Below are 19,403 nucleotides of genomic sequence, written 5' to 3'. Positions count from 1 at the left end.
TCGTAAATATCCGAGGGAGGCCCGGTACATCTGGTTGGATGCCGTACACGAAAAGAATCGCGTCATGTACTTTGACAGTTTTTGGTAATTTTCAACCGTCGAAGGAACTTGAACGGTCTAACACAGTATAATCCAATACAATCGCACGCTTCATCAGCGTTACAGTCGCAACAATTGCAATTTTATCTACAATTTCTATGAACGATTGACAAGCAATTTAAGAATTGATGCGTCGTTTAACTCAGCTCGTTCGAAACATGTTCCTGACGTTTACGCTGATCGGTAAGAATAGTGTTCTCGCCGTAAGCTACTTTCCGGCGGTAGATTTGAATGACGGCGATTACGAGCTTGGTCTGACTTTGAATTCTAGCTAAATATAAATTCGATAAACAAGTTTTGTAACGACGAGGAAATTGTCATTCCCGAAAGATCGTACGAACTGCGTGATATAGAGCGGTACCTGAAGCAAAAAATTTTATGTTCTTACGATGTGAATGGCAAAGAGGACGAAGAGTCCCCTGGTTATTTGCAATAATATGATGAGAAGCGAGATCAAATCCGATCAATTTTACAAAACCTCGCAACATTGACTCGCTGCTGGGATTTTCGTTAAATCGCGTGTTGAAGGCACAGTGGCACGAGTCAGACATAAGGATAAATATCATCAACGTGAATATCATACGTATCGAATGCAACATGAGTGCGGGTACGTACAGCAACGACAGGTGCATGCACATGATATACGAGTTTTCATCGGGCGTGCCGCCAGGATATAGGATATCGGAAAGGCTGACGCAGATGTATCTTCTGATCGTCATACAGAGCATTACATATCTGAAAAGGAGAATCATTCTCACTTATTTTTTCATGTCCTATGCTATAGCATTTTTTTATAAGATCCGACAAATCTTTCTGGTTGAGTGCTCATCATCATGGATTACGGTAGTCCCGTACGGCATGGCGAGGCGTCTAATTCTGCAGACTGTGATAGAAAAGGATGAAGCACTCGTATATGTCAAGAGACATGAACAATAGAAATGATGGCTGGGTATACTCGACACCGATGATATCAACAAACTCTGGCTACGCATTACAAAGATGAATCTCTTAGCAATCTAGACGATTGTAACTATACGATGTGGAAAACATGCAAAGAATTGTGTTTTGCAAAATGTGTTTAAAATATTTAATTGGTGGTTGTGACACTAGGAAGAATTATAAGATTTTTTAAAAATAAAATATATGTTATCTCATATTAATATGTTTTTATTTCCACTAATCTGACCAGTAGACATTTAAATAAATATATAGCAGATAAAGTTAAAAATGACCGATAGTGGTCTGATAGTTGTTTGAAAGCTGTTTATACTTGTTAAATATTGTAATAGTCTGATAGCTGGTTTATAGTTGTTTTAGATGTTAAATATTAATCCTATAGGTGTTCAACAGATATACATTTAATTGCGTTTCATTGGTACGCGAAGCGTTGCAAGTGATAAAATTGCTGAGGTGGAATCTTTCGAATGCGATGTCTTCCCATATACTTTTTGGCTGAGGCATATGATTTTACTCGAGGCATTGTACTTTTTGCTATTGATGTATTGATTATGATAATCTAATTGTAACTGATGATCTAATTGTAACTGATAAACGTTGAAATTTAGTGGAATCGTTGGATCGCGTAATATATTTTTCGGCTGAGATGGTTAAACTTTTGACCGAGAGTTTATTGTTTTTCTTAGAATGGTATCATGTTCCAACGAATATCTTTATTATAAAATCTCGTACAGCTCCCGCGGTCAATCAGTCTGTTTGTTAATCAGTCGAACTATCGGTCACATGCACGCAAGTCTATGAATTTATCTGTGCGATTGTCAATTATTCTGTAAAAAGAGATAGCCAACATCAAGAATTTATCATAATTAGTACAGCCAATTTCGGCATACATAAGTGCGTTTCCTAGTGGAAAAGAGCGATCAGTTTGCCTACAGGCCCTTCAGGGAGCGGGTGACCATAGAATCACTGGGAACGAACAAGTTCAACATTGATCTTTGCGATAATAACGAGCTGCTAAGAAAAATGTAAGTAGTACATTATTATATTAGGTACTAAACTTAATTTCCTCGGTTTTTTGCTTAAAAAACTTATTTATTTCGATATCAAAAGCAAAAAAATCGATCAAAGATTCATTTTTCATCGCTAGTCACAATGCGCCACAAAAAACTCTTTTTTTTCTGTCTGGCGAGAAATGTTTAAGCAATTCACAATTTTTGGTTAAATACAATAGTTATCAAAAAATGGTAATTGTTCGTTTAAATGAATCTTCTCATACTGAATTTTATTGACAAATGTCTAACCTCTTAAATGCAGCCAGCTTCAGATGTCAAAGTAAAGAACATCTACAATTAACGTCATCTAAATGCGAGCCGCGGAAACTAAGTTACAGAATCTAATATTAACAAGATTTACATATAAAATTTTTGTATCTTGATTGAACGTGATTATTCGAATATCGTTTCATTTCATATATTCATTCAGTAATTTATTTTTTTTATTTTTTGAGAGGAGAAAAAAATTGATATATAGTACTAATCTTCTAGTGTTATTTTAAACGATAAGAATAGTTCCAAGACGTTATATTCTGCGTACATGCATCATTATAACTAAGCTTGTTAATTTCAAATTATATTTTTCTTTTTCCAGACACAGAAGATGTAATCACTCGATTAAACGGGGTATTTAATGTCCTCTTGCATCAGCTCAAAAGGAGGAGAACGCTAAAAAGATCAAGCAGCAATGCAAGAAGCAGGAAAGGGATGAGAAGGATAATCGCGATGATTACATCACTTTTATAATAGAGCAGCGACGTGGAAATTAAATAATTATAAAAAAATTTTTAATAAATTATGAAAAAATTTTTAATAAATAATTAATGAAAAATTATACATATATACATACATATATATATATATATAGATAAATAAAAATAAAAATATATACATATTCATTGTTAGCATTTATTCACTTTCTTTCATCCTTCTTTCTTCCAACGATATTAGATTATATATAGCGCATGTTGGCAGTGTCCAATCCATCGCATTGGATTCTTTATATTCGTTACTGTGATAGATTTAAGATCTTTATAATCATAAATAAACTTATGATACAAATAAATATATGTAAATATATGTAAACATATGTAAATTGTATATCTCTGTATCTGCAATTAATCGTTCCTTCTTTGCGACATCGTGTTACGCGCGACCGTATCATCACGCTCTCTAAAATAATAATATAATTCGGTAGAATAAAAAATATTTTATGAATAATTGCATTGACTAGACGCTGAAGGGAAGATTACGTAAAAAGAATATGATGACGCATAAGAGACGATAAGTATAAATGATAAATATAATGCGCAGTGAGGACCTCGGTGATAATGGCGGCAGAGACCGGCGCCGGACCGCGCTCGGAGGCCACTCGCTCAGTTGATCCTGCATGACGTCATCATCGCGACGCGGACCCCCAATGCAAGTTTCCGCACACCTCATCTCCCGCTACGTAATTTCCCGCGCGAATATTATCCCTCGTGATATCACTTACTGTGATGTCCACCGCATAGTCCCGTAATGTCATTCCCCTCACTTAGTGACGTCACCCCCTCCCTTCCCGCGGATATCCTTTCGCCTCCCACCTTCCCCCTCAGAGGATCTGAGTTAGAATTTCTCTTCATACTCTACTCAGAAGCATTTTAAGCCTATCGCCGAATCTCTGAAACAGATTATCGAAAATACCGCTGGTGAGGAATCCCAATCGATTAAGAAAAAAATCAATAAAAAGTCAATCAATGCTTAGTAAACTAAATTGAAATAATACGTTAAAGGGCTCAGAGCACAAGCAAGATGTATTTCGCTAATGTGCTTGTGAATTACAAAAACATTATATTTAACAAAACAATATACAGGGCCACTTAAAATTTGGAATTTAATTGGCTCTAAAAAAACGTATGAATATTTTTCAAAGTTTATGGCTTTATTGGAAAGGTAGTACATTGCCATTAAACATGAAATACAATTTCATTCAAATAACTTCTACGCTGGCTGCACAATACCCTATTCTATCAACCCCATTTTTCAGTACATTTTCTACTGTATGAGCGCGTATTTCATTGATGGCAACTTTGATTTCATGTTTTAATTCTTGAATCGTTTTTGGCTAATTAGCGTAACATTCATCCTTGACGGTTCCCCATAAAAAATAGTCCAGCGGAGTCAAATCGCTGCGAGGCGGCCAATTGACATCAGCATTTCGGCTGATTATGCGATTTTCGAAGACAGTGCGCAAAAGATCGATTGTAGCGTTGGCTGTGTGGCAAGGTGCGCCGTCCTGTTGAAACCAAATGTGTCTTCCTCTTCAAATTTGGGAAGCAAGAATTCGTTTAGCATGGCGTGGTAGCGCTCGCCATTGATAGTGACGGCAGCTCCTTGCTCATTTTTGAAGAAAAATGGCCTAATGATGCCGCCGGACCAAAAACCACACCAAACAGTCAACACGTGGATGCATAGGCTTCTCCATGACGATGTGCGGATTCTCTGACCCTTAAATACGACCATTCTGCTTGTTCACATAGCCACCGAGGTGAAAATGAGTTTCATCAGAAAAGATGATTTTTCGGTAAAAATGCTCATTTTCAACCAAGCGTTGTTCAGCCCAGCGTTGTTGGGCGAACCGAAAACGCATCGGATGGTCATGCGGCTTCAATTCTTGCATTAATTGAACTTTGTACGACTTCATATCGAGGTCTTTATTCAAAATTCTTCTCAAAGAAGTGAAATGTTTAAGTTTTGAGAACGATGGCGAGTTGATGTTGATGGTTGTTCAAGCACACTCTGAGCAACAGCAACAATGTTTTCGGTTGACCTTACTGGACGAACATGTGAACGAGTTGCTTTATCCAATAAGGATCCAGTTTACCGAATTCGCTTCACAAATTGATCCACAAACTGCATTGAGGGCATTTCTTTTCTATCAAATTTTTCACGTAAATTTCTTACAGTTTGGATTGAAGACTCATCACTTTGGAAGTAAGTTTTCAAAATTTCCCAATTTTGTTCAAGCGTATAGCGCCCATTTCGTAAATGTCAAACAAAAAACTAAATTTCTGATATGTCAAATGTTATTACGCCTTTCAAACTCAAAATAACCGATAGTTGAAACCGGTAGTCCAAACGCTAGATGGCCCACCCTGTACATATTTTTTGATCACATCAGGTCATTTTCAATGTTAAAACTACTGTTCATATTAAAATAATGACATACAAATTCTAGAAACATCTAACGCACTATTAAGTGTATAACTTTGCTTCCGCTGTTTTTTTTTCGAAATTCGAGGCTTTATTGCAAAAAACTGATTATACATTTATGATTCAAAGTATTGTCCATCGCTGGCCACTACTTTCTCCCATCTTTCGGGTAGCGTACGAATCCCGCGTCGAAAAAACTGGTCATCTTTTGAGGCTATCCACGAATCGATTCAATTTTTTACTTCTTCATAAGACCGGAAGTGCTGGTCAGCCAGGCCGTGTGCCATTGATCGAAAGTGATAGTCAGAGGGTGCAACGTCTGGAGAATACGGCGGGTGGGTAGGACTTCCCATTTCAACGTTTCCAAGTATGTCTTGACCACTTTCGCAACATGGAGTCGAGCATTGTCATGCTGCAAAATCACTTTATCGTGTCTCTCGTTGTATTGCGGCCGTTTGTCTTTCAATGCTCGGCTCAAATGCATCAATTGCGTTCGATACCGATCGCCTGATTGTTTCAGTCGGTTTTAACAGTTCATAATACACTACGCCGAACTGGTCCCACCAAATACAGAGCATGACCTTGGACGTCAAAATCACCGTTCTTGAAGCGTTGAAACCACTCATGACACGTTCTTTCACTAATAGCGGCCTCACCATAAGTATTTGAGAGCATTCGATGAGCCTCACCCGCAGATTTCTTCATATTGAAGCAAAAAATTAAAACCTCCCGCAAATGACGAGAATTTGGCTCGTAAACTGACATTTTCAATCAAGAATAACTGTATGATGCAGACATAAATCGATTAATGTTTCTATGGGATTATGTTGACAGATGCCCAAGTTTATTGTATGACGTCTATGATCTATTTATTTCGACCACCACTTACCGCTAAAGCCATCTATAGGAAAACGGCGGAAGCAAAGTTGTACACCTAATACTATATATAACTTTTTCAGTCGAAGTTTGTTGTGAGTTAATTAACAAAAATTAAAAGAGCAACGCAATGGATATTATAATTTTATAAGCCATTGTGCTATATCAGAGACAGAGAAACGTAGCATTGACAATATCAGACAATGTTATGAATTAAAAAGGAGACAAATAGAAGGAAATAATAATAGATGGAAGAGGAAAGGGAATGTAAGTCAACATATAGCAGAGATTCAATATCATTTTGCTTGTTAATTCCATGGTTTTATCTTTTTATATGGACCATTTTCGATATTAATCTCTTGTTATAAGAGGATTCAATGTCCAAAATTTCCACGTTATCCCACTTAAAATTGTGATTGTGATGATTGGAAATCACTGATGCTGATTTAGAGACCTTCCACCATTAATCGGAAACATGTTTCTGTAATCTCTCTTTAGTTGTCTTTTTGTTTGACCCACAACTAGCATCGCAATTATCACAAAAGATCTTTAGATCACATTTTGATTGCATAATCCATCCAACCCATCTTTTCCTTTTATAATGAAATTTTTAAGCGAATTCGAATAAATAGAATAGACTAATTTGCATCCGACTTTTATTATAACATTATTTTAACTCTGAGAATAACCCGATCAGCGTCGAAATGTTTGTACTTTTTACAAACTTAGTTTTTAAATATAATAAGTATTATTAATTGTAATTGGCTCGTAGCTCTTGTGATTATTTATATTTGATTCACTACAATTATTGTAAGTTATTTTTGATAAAGTATTTTCCAGGTGTACAAGTATGAAATGACGATTTGAGAAACAGATGGCACACCAATGCGGTGTGAAGTCCAAAGATTTAACATTATACGCTATTTTATTGTACCATCAACAAGTGTCAAAATGATTTGATTGAAAAGTGTTTGCATAGTATTGTATTACTGTGTTTAATATGACGAAATTTGTACCAAATAAGGAGCATTCGCGGACAGCATTAATTTTTTGTTTTCATTTGAAGAAAACTGTTGCGGAATCATACCGATTACTTGGAGAAGCTTATGGTGAACATGCTCCATCGCAAAAAACGTGTGAACAATGGTTTCAGCGTTTCAAAATTGGAGATTTCAATGTTGCAGACAAGGAACATGGAAAACCGCCCAAAAAGTACGAAGACGTGGAATTGCAAGCATTGCTGGATGAAGATGATTCGCAAAAACAACTCGCAGAGCAATTGAGCGTTAGTCAAAAAGCTGTTTCCAATCGCCTACGAGAAATGGGAAAGATTCAGAAAGTTGGCAGATGGGCCACATGAATTGAACGAGAGACAGATGGAGAGGCGCAAAAACACAAATGTGAAATTTTCGAACGATACAGAAGAAAGTCATTCTTGCATCGTATCGTTACTGGGGATGAAAAGTGGATTTTTTTTTGAGAATCCCAAGCGCAAAAAATCATGGGTAGACCCAAGCGCAAAAAATCATGGGTAGACCCAGGCGCACCATCCACATCGACCACAAGAATCGCTGGCAGGAAGGCGATGCTCTGTATTTGATGGGACCAGAAGGGTGGGTGTCTATTATGAGCTATTGAAGCCTGGCGAAACGGTTAATATCAAATGCTATCAACAACAATTGATTTGAACCGTTCGCTGCTTAAAAAACGATCAGAATACTAAAAGAGGCAACACAAAGTCAATTTTCTCCATGACAATGCTCCATCACATACGGCAAAACCAGTTCGACACGTTGGAAGCACTCAGCTGGGAAGTTCTACCCCATGCGGCTTACTCACCAGACTTGGCTCCTTCCGATTACCACTTGTTTGCATCGATGGGTCACGCACTTGCTGAACAGCGCTTTGGTTCGTACGAAGATGTGAAAAAATGGCTCGATGAATGGTTCGCGGCAAAAGGGGAAGATTTTTACTGGCGTGGTATTGCCCGAAAGATGAGAAAAATGTGTAACTAGCAATGGAGCATATTTTGAATAAATCTCTTTTTATCATTCTTCCGAATTTAATGTGTTTTTTTTTGGAAAAAAATCGTCATTGTCACTTATTTAATGACGGCGGTACTGTAACGTTCAGGCATTACAGTATCGCCGTCATTAAACAAGTTGTCGAACTGACGGCTAATATCTCTTGAATTATTTAAGATCATGTCCTAGATAACCTATGTTAATTTTAGCCAATCTCTCTTGGATCCAACGTATCCTACGTGATTTTTCACATTGCTATAACTTTTTTATAATATAATTTGAAGATCCGAATTGAGGCTAATTTTAGCTAATCACTCTTGGATCCAACGTGATTTTTCACATTGCTATAACTTTTTTATAATATAATTTGAAGGTCCGAATTGAGGCTAAAAAAACTTTAAACTATCTATAGATATGATAAGCTTGCAAAGATATTATTTTTTTTTAGTTATTCTCGATGTGAGAATGCACGAAAGTTTAAAGAGGATACTTGGTACTCATATGTGATTAGCTTGTAAGTTTTCGGCGTTTGTGTACCCCTTTTTTTTATTAAATATATGTATATATTATTTATGTATATATTATTAAATATATTTTATTAAATATATTTATTGAGTTTCTAATAGTATAAAAGTACACGAAAATGTAGAATTAAAAAGAATTATTTCAATATAATAAATAGTCGAAATTTTATAATCTTTGTCAATCTTCAGAGATCGCTCGGCCGGGATGTATTGTTTTAGAGTGAGTGTTGCATCATCCTCTAAACTAAATCCTAATAATAAATTTAATTATATATACTAAATTATATATAATAACATTCATACAATCATTTATCTACCAATTTATGTTCAAATAATAAAATTTTATTTATTAAATGTAAATTTATAATATATAGATTTTTTTTAAATATCGATTTTTGATAGTTTAAATAATTATATTTTTTTGATTCATATTGTACCATTTTTTTAATCCAAAGGGTCAACTAAAAAAATCCTCCGGTTTTTTGTTTGAATATTAAATTTAAAAATTTGAGAATTTTTTATCCAAATATATCCAATAGTCATTTTTTGCGAATATTTTAAATAAAATTTCTTTGAAGCATTATATTTAATTAAAAATAAAATATTATTTATTTGATTAATATTTATTTGTCTTTGTCTAACTTTGAGATATAAATTTCACATATTTTTGAACTAAAAAATACGTGTTCAGTTCTGAAATATAGAGTGACAATTGCAGGGTTTCACAAACCCTGTTATGGCCGGGATGATAACCAAAAATAACAATGGCGTGCTAGGGTAAGATCAAGGACATTGAAGATTGTTTCTCTTATTTTCATTTTTACATAAAAATGAATTTTCAGTGCAAAAATGAAAATAAAAGAAACAATCTTCAACATTGATCTTAACAAATGTCCAGGACATGATCCTGAAAAACATTCAAGAGGTTTTAGCTGTTGGTCGGACGCAAGGGCGTATGCTAATGCCGGCGGTATTGAAACTTTCAAGTTTCATTATAAAGTACTTAATGTATTCAAAAAGTACTTAATGAAAAAATATTTCCTTAGCGCTTTGAAAGTTCTCGACATCAGCTATCGGGTTCTGAAATAAAAAATGGTGTTCCATTTAAAAAAAATCAACAAAAAATATGATCTTAATCTAATTTTAGCGACGCCACCTAAAGTCAAATTGATAAGAATATTATATAGATCTTTTTAATGCTAGAACTTTGTCCGAAACATTTCTGTAAAACGTATATTTTCCGAGATATTAAAGTGCCGACCGTTTTGGTCCCCTATATATATGTGATATTCTATAAGTCAAGAACTCAATACAGTATATGTATTATAATCATTTTTTAGAAGATGTATATGCAAAATTGTGTTAGATTGTGTAATTTTATATAGTCCGCCTCTGAAAATAAGAAATATTGATAATTTCCGTGATTTACAAAATCAATCTGTGTCACAAATATTATTAATATTTGGTTAGATAAGTCTCCTTGCATGTTTTTATCATAAATAATGTATTATATTTTCACATTTATAAATGATAGTATTTATAAATGATAGGATAAATATATTTTACTTTAAAATTACTTTATTGTGCTATCGATTCTTTTGAAATTTATTGTTAATATTAGAAAATAATAAAAAAAGACGTGGAGCAATTGTATTCCTTAACTAAGTGGCATATTGATTAATCGGTATTGCTTTATCACTTACAGGTTCTAAAAAAAGTGCAGAAGGAATTGCTCGCATATGGAAACACGCAAATCAGCATTTTAGAGTTAAGTCATCGATCGAATGACTTTAAAAAAGTTATTGATGATGCGCAGGCTACTTTGCGAGACATCCTGTGAGTCAAAAATTCAAATTATAAATATTTTATAAATTAATTAATTAATAATTTTATAAATAAATTAATTTATAATAAATCGATTATAAATAAATCGCTTATTTTAAAAGTGATACGGAAAATCGTTGTTAACAATGTCAACAAAATTATAAATTAATATAAAACAATTTTATTGATAAACATCTCTCTCCCCCCTCCTCTTCCCTCTCCGCTCCCTACCCCCCTCCCCCTCTTCGCCTCCCTCCTTGTCTTTCTCTCCCTCTCCCCTTGTCTCACTATCTCTCTCTTTTCTTCCCTTTCCTTTCCTCAATCGCTCTTTCCCTCTCACTCCTCTCACTCCTTCTTTCTCATATACTAGATGTATACTTTATAAGACATTACAAGAAATTTATAAAGCTATAAAATTCTTTAATTTAAGCAAATAAGCTTTTTATAATACTCAACAAAATAATTCTATATAAATTAGACTAAAACCAAGCAACAATCAAACATTCACAGATATTATTTTTATTATGAATTATTATAAAATTAGGTGGAACTAGTTTCGACTCTATTGTCTTCTTTAACCACTAATTAAAATATTACAATTACCTACATAATCCATAACATCATACATAACATCCTTTATTCTGAAGTCACAAATGGATACCATTACGAATCTTTTTTTTATTTGCCGTCACATTTTTTGTTTTTTAATTTATTGGATGTACAATCATGTTTATAACTAAACATTCTAAGACTTTCCCTCTGTCCGCAATCGCGAGCCTTCACATAATAGAATGTCATTACTGTGAACCAGATGAATATAATTATTGAAGTCGTCATACGTCCAACATGGCTGCCTCAATAAGGATAACACTGACAGGTTATCTAGATTCGAATTTAAATACGCGGCGTTGATAATCTTGAAAAAAAGGATTACACTGTAATAGATATTTATTAGCACGGAGAACTTTCAAATTTTTGTTTTGTGTGTATCGTTCTCAAGTTAATTGTTATTGTAGCTCTGCTGTTTTGCTTAAATAGTCCTTCAAAAAACGATATCAATTTCATCGTTATTGATAAAAAGCTGCTTATTTGAGGAAATAAAAAACTTTCATCTCGCTTGATCGTAGGACAGTTGATATTTTATATTCATAAAATGAATGATGAGTTAGGAGCGAGATTTTCGACAAAAGTAAAACGAAAGTAAAACGAAAAGTAAAACGTATTGCAGTATATATGGTTGCAATAGCTTTGCTTTAAATGATCCAACTGTTCGTTTCTACTATTTTCCTAAACCAGGACAAACAATTACAATAGAAAATGCATTTAGTAATTTAAAAAAAAGAAATATTCGAAAAGTATTAAAAATGGAAATACCATTTGGAAATACCATATGATAGTTGCGAAGTCGGCTGTTGTATACAGTTTGTATTTTTAAAAAAGCGATTACAGGTTTCCTGGTAAGTACATATAATTTGTAAAAAAATTATTACCATTAAATACAAATATGATGTTAGCCAATCTGCTATTTATGATAAAGTAATAATAAATGCATTTTATAGACAGCTAAACTTGAATTCTAAAAGCTGCCATCATGTAACCTTCCTACGATTAAAAGCAATAATTTAAAGCAGAAATTAATAATAAGTGAAGAAAGACAAAAAAGAAGATACAGAAGAGAACAAAAGAGAAGAACTGGAAGGTCAAAAAGAAAATAAAATAGAGAATCTTATGGCAGAGAAATATCAAGATTATCACGATGAGCAAATGGAAATTCGGAATTATGTAGAAAAGCAAAAAAATTTCTGTGATGTTGCCATCCAAATAGATACTAAAAAACATTGTGTTACTTTATACGAACGGAAAAAGATTTGAGTACAATGTGCAGTATTGAAAGTTTTTTATTGTTAGACACTATTGTTGAAATTTTGAACGAAGTATATCCAAATTCTTATTCAACGTATAATTATCGTACTAAAGTATATTAACTTTTGTTAAATTGAAAATGAATTTATCTTATGCAGCTTTATCTGTCTTATTTAATGACATATGTACCGTACAAATACGACATGTATTTTTGTATAAGTTAACGGTTTTAGTAGTGTTTTAACATATATGTTGTGCATTTTCCTTCTAAAGAAAAAATTCAGAAAAACATTCCAATTTGTTTTGTAGACTTCCCTGATGTTAGAATAATTTTAGATTAGCACAGAAATTCCAATTCAGAAAAAGAAAAATATTTGTTGTCAAACAATATTCAAATTATAAATCGACATATACAGTAAAATTTATGACAGGAATAATTCCAGCTGATCTGATTAGTTTTATTAGTTATGCTTATTGTGGTAAAGCATCTGATAAAATGATTTTTGAACAAAGTAATCTTATTAATTTTTTTACAAAAAGACGTTGTTATTATGATATTATAGATAAAAGCTTTTTAGATAATATTTGTTTACAAAATAGTATAAAACTAATCAGAGGAACAAAAAACAATTTTCAAAGGAAGAGGGTCTTTTAAACGTTAAAATAAAGCTCATATAAAAAGGATAAATCAAAGATTAAAAACATTCAAAATATTGAGTGATAAAATGCCTCAAGGTCTTATTTCTAAAATAGAATAAATTTTTATTCTATTTTAATTATTTTTAATTATTTCAGCGATAGTAAATCTAAGTTCTTCAATCTTTAAAGATGACAAATTTATGTCTTAATTTGTTATTTATGTATGCAATACATATAAGATAATTTTTTATATTTAATTATTTATATTGTATATATACAAATTTTATAATAAAAGAAGCATTTTACATTCTAAGGATATTTTGTATTTAATAAATATAACATATATAAGTTTATGAATATTAAATTTATCTTTTAAAACATATTAATTAATTTTTCTCACAAATATAATATTATTAAAATAAATAATTATATATAATTATATATAAAATAAGTAATTATAATATTATTAAAATAAGTATTATTAAAATAAGTAATTTTTAGAGTTGAAAGTAACTGTTTAGCATATTTTACATCCAAAACTATTGGCAGAACAATTATGTTCTGATCGAGTATGTTTTGATTGTAAGAGGAATATAAAATAAAATCTGTTTGTTTCAGATTTAATACAGCCATTCTAAATTGTACTTAATAAGTTTAGTTTTAATATAAGTTTAGTTTTAATAAGGATATATTATTTGATAAATTTACTATAATATAATATATTTTTCTTGTACTATCATAAATATTTGAGGTTTTCCTCCATAAGGACACTTTATCTCTAATAACTTTACAGTGTCTTCGAAAACAATACCAGGCAAGTAGTCGAGCCAAGGATTTTCAATAGATATTATCAATTTACATTCAATACAATAGATTTTGTTATTTCTCTATATTTTTGTCAAGTAAGTGGTTCATTTTCTAGTGTCTCACATATTTGTTTGTAAATTCTTTAGAATAGAAAAACTTTAATGATTTTTGCTGCCAATCCAGATTTTTATTTTTTGAATAAATTAGCAATTGATAACATCTTGATCCTGTGATTCTGAATTGATGTTCTTTTTTCCACAAAGGGAACATTTAGTTTCTGTGCTATATATATATGCTATGTATATAATTGAATTATATTCTTCGAATAGTTATCCACTCGAGTGATACAACACTCTTTCGGTGATATATCTAAAGACATATTAGATAATTCTAACATTTGCGCTGATAAGTTGTCCACAACAGCATTTATTTCAGATAAGATATCTGGCAAAGAAATATTTGTTTTTTTTCAAGATCTTTCCTTTAGGACTATGTCTTCCACACTTAAGTATTAAAAAAACTAATTTAACAAATAAAAATTAAAATGCATAAAATTTATTGGTAAAATACAAAAATTTTAAAAATACACATTTTATGAAATTATCAACTAAGAAATAAGATGCATAAGTTTACCTATTAAGTGTATAGAATTATAAATTGAAAATACTACTACAAAAATATAAGAGATTTACAGCGCAGTCACATCTAAGATATTTAAAAATTAAGAATATATATTGTATTCATAATATCTAACTTCGACATGTACATTTGTTGTAAATAAATGTTGTATATTTACAATAATTTAGACAGCCCAATCTTATTTCTTATTTAAAAAAAATTTAATTATTTACAATCAATCATTGGTTATATCATCTCAAAAAGATATCTTAATCAAATGCGTCATATATGATAATGAAATTGTGGATAATTTCGATTTAATAAATGAGCTCTTCTCGCTTTTGATTTTTCAATGTTAAAACATTTATGTTCTGTCAATGGAGCTACCTTACAAGTGTCTAATGCCGCCATACGAGGAAAATTCCACACGCATTTTTTATCAGTACAAGATATTTGATCTAATTTTTCGATGTCTCTCTTGAATTAAAAAAATGCTTCGTTTATAAACATAAACTATTTCAAACTATATTTTCGTCAAACTATATTTAAAAAATGATAATTGCAAGAAAACAACAACAAATTAAAATTTGTATACATTTGATTATTAAACTTAATAAATTATATACATAATATTATGTACATAATGTAATATTTAATATATATAACTAATTGTAATATACGTATATGTATATTGCTTACCGATTGCCGAAAATAACATAGCAACCATGTGCTTGCACTTGATACTTAACCAGCCTTGCATGTACATTGAGTTTATCGTTCTATTTGCATTGATTTTTACTTGATAGGGTATTTGATGGGATAACATCTCTCATATTAGAGATTTGTTGAAGCAGAAACAAAGCAAATTATCTTCGGTTTGTTTTACTATGCCATATGCCAATAAATGACCAGTTCAACAAATTTTCACTTTCAATATAGTTACGCGTCAAAGGTGAACATTCCGCGAAGTCACAAATATTTTTTATGCTTCAATGCATCTTCAAAATATTTTATACTTGCAAACTATACTTGTCCGTACGAATATAAAATATCAACTGTCCGAGATCGAGCTTCCGATGAAAGAGTTTTTATTTCCTCAGATGCAACTTTTTATCAATAACGATCGCTAGCTGAAATTAGTATAGTAAATTATCGTTTTTTGAAGGATTATTTAAGCTAAACAGCAGAGCCACAATAACAATTACCTTGAGAACGATACACACAAAACACATTTGAAAGTTCTCCATGCTAATAAATATCTATGGCGATGCTCAATCCTTTTTTTCAAGATTATCTACACCGCGTGTTCAAATTCGTACAGATTAACCTTAGTGTTATTCTCAGTGTTATTCTTATTTAAGGCGGCCATGTTGGTATGACGTCACAACTTGAGATCCCAATAAAATAATTATGTTACGATTAAAAAAATAAAAAATCTTCCATAAATTCTACTTAATTTTTTCTGTCAGATAATAAAGTTATTAAATAAAATTGTGTCAGTTATAATAAAATCGAACTTATCAGTTACATTGCTGTTGTTCAATTGAACATAAACGGAAACATGAAGTCAATGACAGGTCGAAAAAATAAACATACAATTATTGATAAAAATCGTTATTGGTTATTCTCTTTAGTAGTAGTGGTAAAAATGCAAATGGAGCTATGGCAGCCACCTAACGTCATCGAGAGTTCCATTGTCACCCTTTGCTTGTTTCCAAAGTTAAATAATCAAGTACAGCTCCGTACTAGATTTATGAGCCTATCTTTGCTCCAGCTAAATCCTTGAATGTTAAAAACATGTGACTTCAGGATCTATATCTCTTGCAGGCAGAGGGCAGGGACACAGATAGTGCACGCTGTCCTCGATTTCCTATCCACATAGCCGGCAATTTTTCTGCTTGAGCAGTCTGATGTTAAATAATAAATGCTCTGAGAGGCAAATATCTTGTAAGAAGACCCATGCCCATTCTCAGTTTGTCTATTGCTATCAGTTTTTTTGTTCTAGTCAGATTAGGTTGTTTCATTATTGCTTGGCCTGCCAGCAAATCCTTCGCTTCTCTCCAGGAGTTTAAGTATCCCCATTTCAGCATTTCTTTGATCTTTTTTTTACCTAAAGTCAAGGGAACTCCGATCGAGGGTTTGTTAAGTCGGGTCCATTCTTGTACCCAGCTTTGCTAGCTCGTTCGCCTTCTTGTTGCCAGGTGTATGCTCTGGTGTTGGCCCATAATAGGGTCCCTAAACTTCGTTTGTTTCAAGGACTTGCATACAATCCCAAACTACAGCCGGTTCTATAAAAATCTTTGCAAGTGCAGCAATAGTTGCTTTGCTATCTGAGCAGATGAAGATGCGATGCCTGATTCTTCTATCGATCAGGAGAATCTGCGAGGTGGCAAATATCTCAGCTTGAAAAACTATGGACAACCTCTCTATTGGTATGTTTTCTTCGTGATTGGCGTTGAGATTGTAAATGTCTATTCCAAAACGGTAATTTGCTTTTGATTCATCTGTATCATTCGTCTCCACGTTTAGATTAGAAAGTTGGGAGTTTGCTAGTCCTCCTTACATATCAGAATTTAAAGGTCTTCCCCAGTCGATGTTTTTTGAGGATTCTATCTTGTTTTAATGTAAAGAGGAGCCTATCGGACAGACCCAGTCTAGCGTGGCCAAGCCTGATTTTTACACTCCTCCTGATATTTCATTCTGTATGCTGCTTGTCTTGCTATGCTGATGATCACTATGCTCAAGGACTGAGTGCCACTTCCAGCGCTTCGGTATGGTTTTCATATCCTCTGTCGCAACTCTCAAGTATTCCCTTTGAAAGTTTTTGAGCAGATTCCTTGTCTCCATCTTTTCCACTCTTGACTACCAGATCGCAACATATGTTAGTAATAGAATCATTTTGTAAAGCCACAGCGCAATCCTGGGATTTATTCCTCAGTTCTTGCCCATGACTCTTCTAAATCCACACGGAGATGTAGAGTTTTTTCCTCTTTTCCTTAAGGTGTTTTTCAGCTCAGCTTTGAATCCAGATGTATTCCTAGATACTTCACTAAGCTGATATAATTTATTTCTTTACCTCAAAGGCTCTATTGATTTAGGCTTGTATTTTCTGATGAAAATAGTCGAGGTCTTTTCCAGATTTGCCATCAGTTTCCTCGTCCTGCACCAATTTTGCACGATTATCAAGGCTTCGTCCATACATTTTTTGAGGGTCATAAGAAAATTGCCTCTGGTAACTATAGCTACTTATCTGCATAACCGTAGACCTGAAAACCAGACTCCTTCAGTTTTGTGAAGAGCTAATCCACTTCCAGGCACCATAACACAGAGAGAGAATTCCCCCCCTCTCTTTTTCTGTGAACAGTCCGACGCTTCTCAATGGTATCATGACTGATAGTAAATTTTCTGTCCTCCAACATTTGAGTCTAGTTCACAAGTGCACTTAAATTTTGTGTCTTATCATGGCATCTTTCATCGACGAGATTGAAGTGCTATCAAAAGCTCCTTCAATGTTGATGAAAATGCCCAACACATATCCCTTATTCAGCCAGCTGAGTTTCGACTATTAGGTGCAGGGTTGTATTCGTTGATTTGCTCTCCTTGTAGGCGTACTAAAAAGAGTTCAGCGGCTGAGTGGGAAGGGGATATTTTTCAGATTCCTGTCAATCTCTCCAATGTCTTCAGAATGAAGGAGATGAGACTGACAGGTCAGTAGTCTTTAGCCATGATGTAACCTCTTCTCTCTGGTTTGGGTATAAACACCACTCTAGTGTCACTCCAGGCCTGCGAGTTGTCTCAACTATGCTAGCTCTAAGCTATGCTAGCTCTGACCCTTGTCAGAGGGTTCAACATATTTATATCTTTTTTTTTGAGTAGCATTGGATAGATGCCGTCTAGCCCCGGTCTTGAAGGATTCGGAGGTCTTTATGGCTCATATGATTCAGCTAGCTTCTTTTGCTATCAATTCAACCATTCCCTGGACTTGTGTTGTTTAACTCCATGATGAGCACAGCAAGTGTTCTCCTGAAAATCTGGAAAGTGAATAGAAATTAGATGTTTAAGAGTTTCCTCTGTTGTCTCAGTGTTCCGTTTGAGAGTTTTAAGCAGCTCAAACGGGAAGAATTGTCTTTGCTGAGGATTTTGTGTAGCCTGGATGCTTCAGGAGCATTCTCAATGATTTCACAAAACTCCCTCTAGCTTTCTTTTAGCGATAATTACTGCTTTACTATTAGGTGTACAACTTTGCTTCCGCCGTTTTTTTCCGAAATTCGAAACTTTATTGTAAAAAACTGGTTATACATTTATGATTCAAAGTATTGTCCATCGCTGGCCACTACTTTCTCCTATCTTTCGGGTAGCGTATGGATCCCGCGTCGAAAAAACTGGTCATCTTTTGAGGCTATCCACGAATCGATCCAATTTTTTACTTCTTCATAAGACCGGAAGTGCTGGTCAGCCAGGCCATTGATCGAAACAAGTGATAGTCAGAGGGAGCAACATCTGGAGAATACGGCGGGTGGGTAGGACTTCCCATTTCAACGTTTCCAAGTATGTCTTGACCACTTTCGCAACATGGGGTCGAGCATTGTCATGCTGCAAAATCACTTTATCGTGTCTCTCGTTGTATTGCGGCCGTTTGTCTTTCAATGTTCGGCTCAAACGCATCAATTACGTTCGATACCGATCACCTGTGATTGTTTCAGTCGGTTTTAACAGTTCATAATACACTACGCCGAGCTGGTCCCACCAAATATAGAGCATGACCTTGGACGTCAAAATCACCGTTCTTGAAGCGTTGAAACCACTCATGACACGTTCTTTCACTAATAGCGGCCTCACCATAAGTATTTGAGAGCATTCGATGAGCCTTAGCCGCAGATTTCTTCACATTGAAGCAAAAAAATTAAAACCTCCCACAAATGACG

At 33.5% G+C, this 19,403-nt stretch overlaps 1 protein-coding gene across 2 annotated transcripts in view; it reads left to right on the top strand.

Annotated features, from left to right (window-relative positions):
* LOC105627669 (probable phosphoserine aminotransferase) overlaps positions 1 to 19,403 on the top strand; it is a 165,445-nt gene that overhangs the window by 47,004 nt on the left and 99,038 nt on the right. For both annotated transcript variants that reach the window (XM_012208948.1, XM_012208947.1), the window contains one exon: positions 10,433 to 10,563. In XM_012208948.1, coding sequence (XP_012064338.1) covers positions 10,433 to 10,563 — 131 coding nt within the window. The remainder of the gene's footprint in view (positions 1 to 10,432; positions 10,564 to 19,403) is intronic.

The sequence above is a fragment of the Atta cephalotes genome (genome assembly GCF_000143395.1).
Source record: "Atta cephalotes unplaced genomic scaffold scaffold00010, whole genome shotgun sequence".
Classification (NCBI taxonomy): Eukaryota; Metazoa; Arthropoda; class Insecta; order Hymenoptera; family Formicidae; genus Atta; species Atta cephalotes.
Note: the sequence above shows the minus strand (reverse complement) of the source record. Positions and strands in the feature narration are given on the sequence as shown.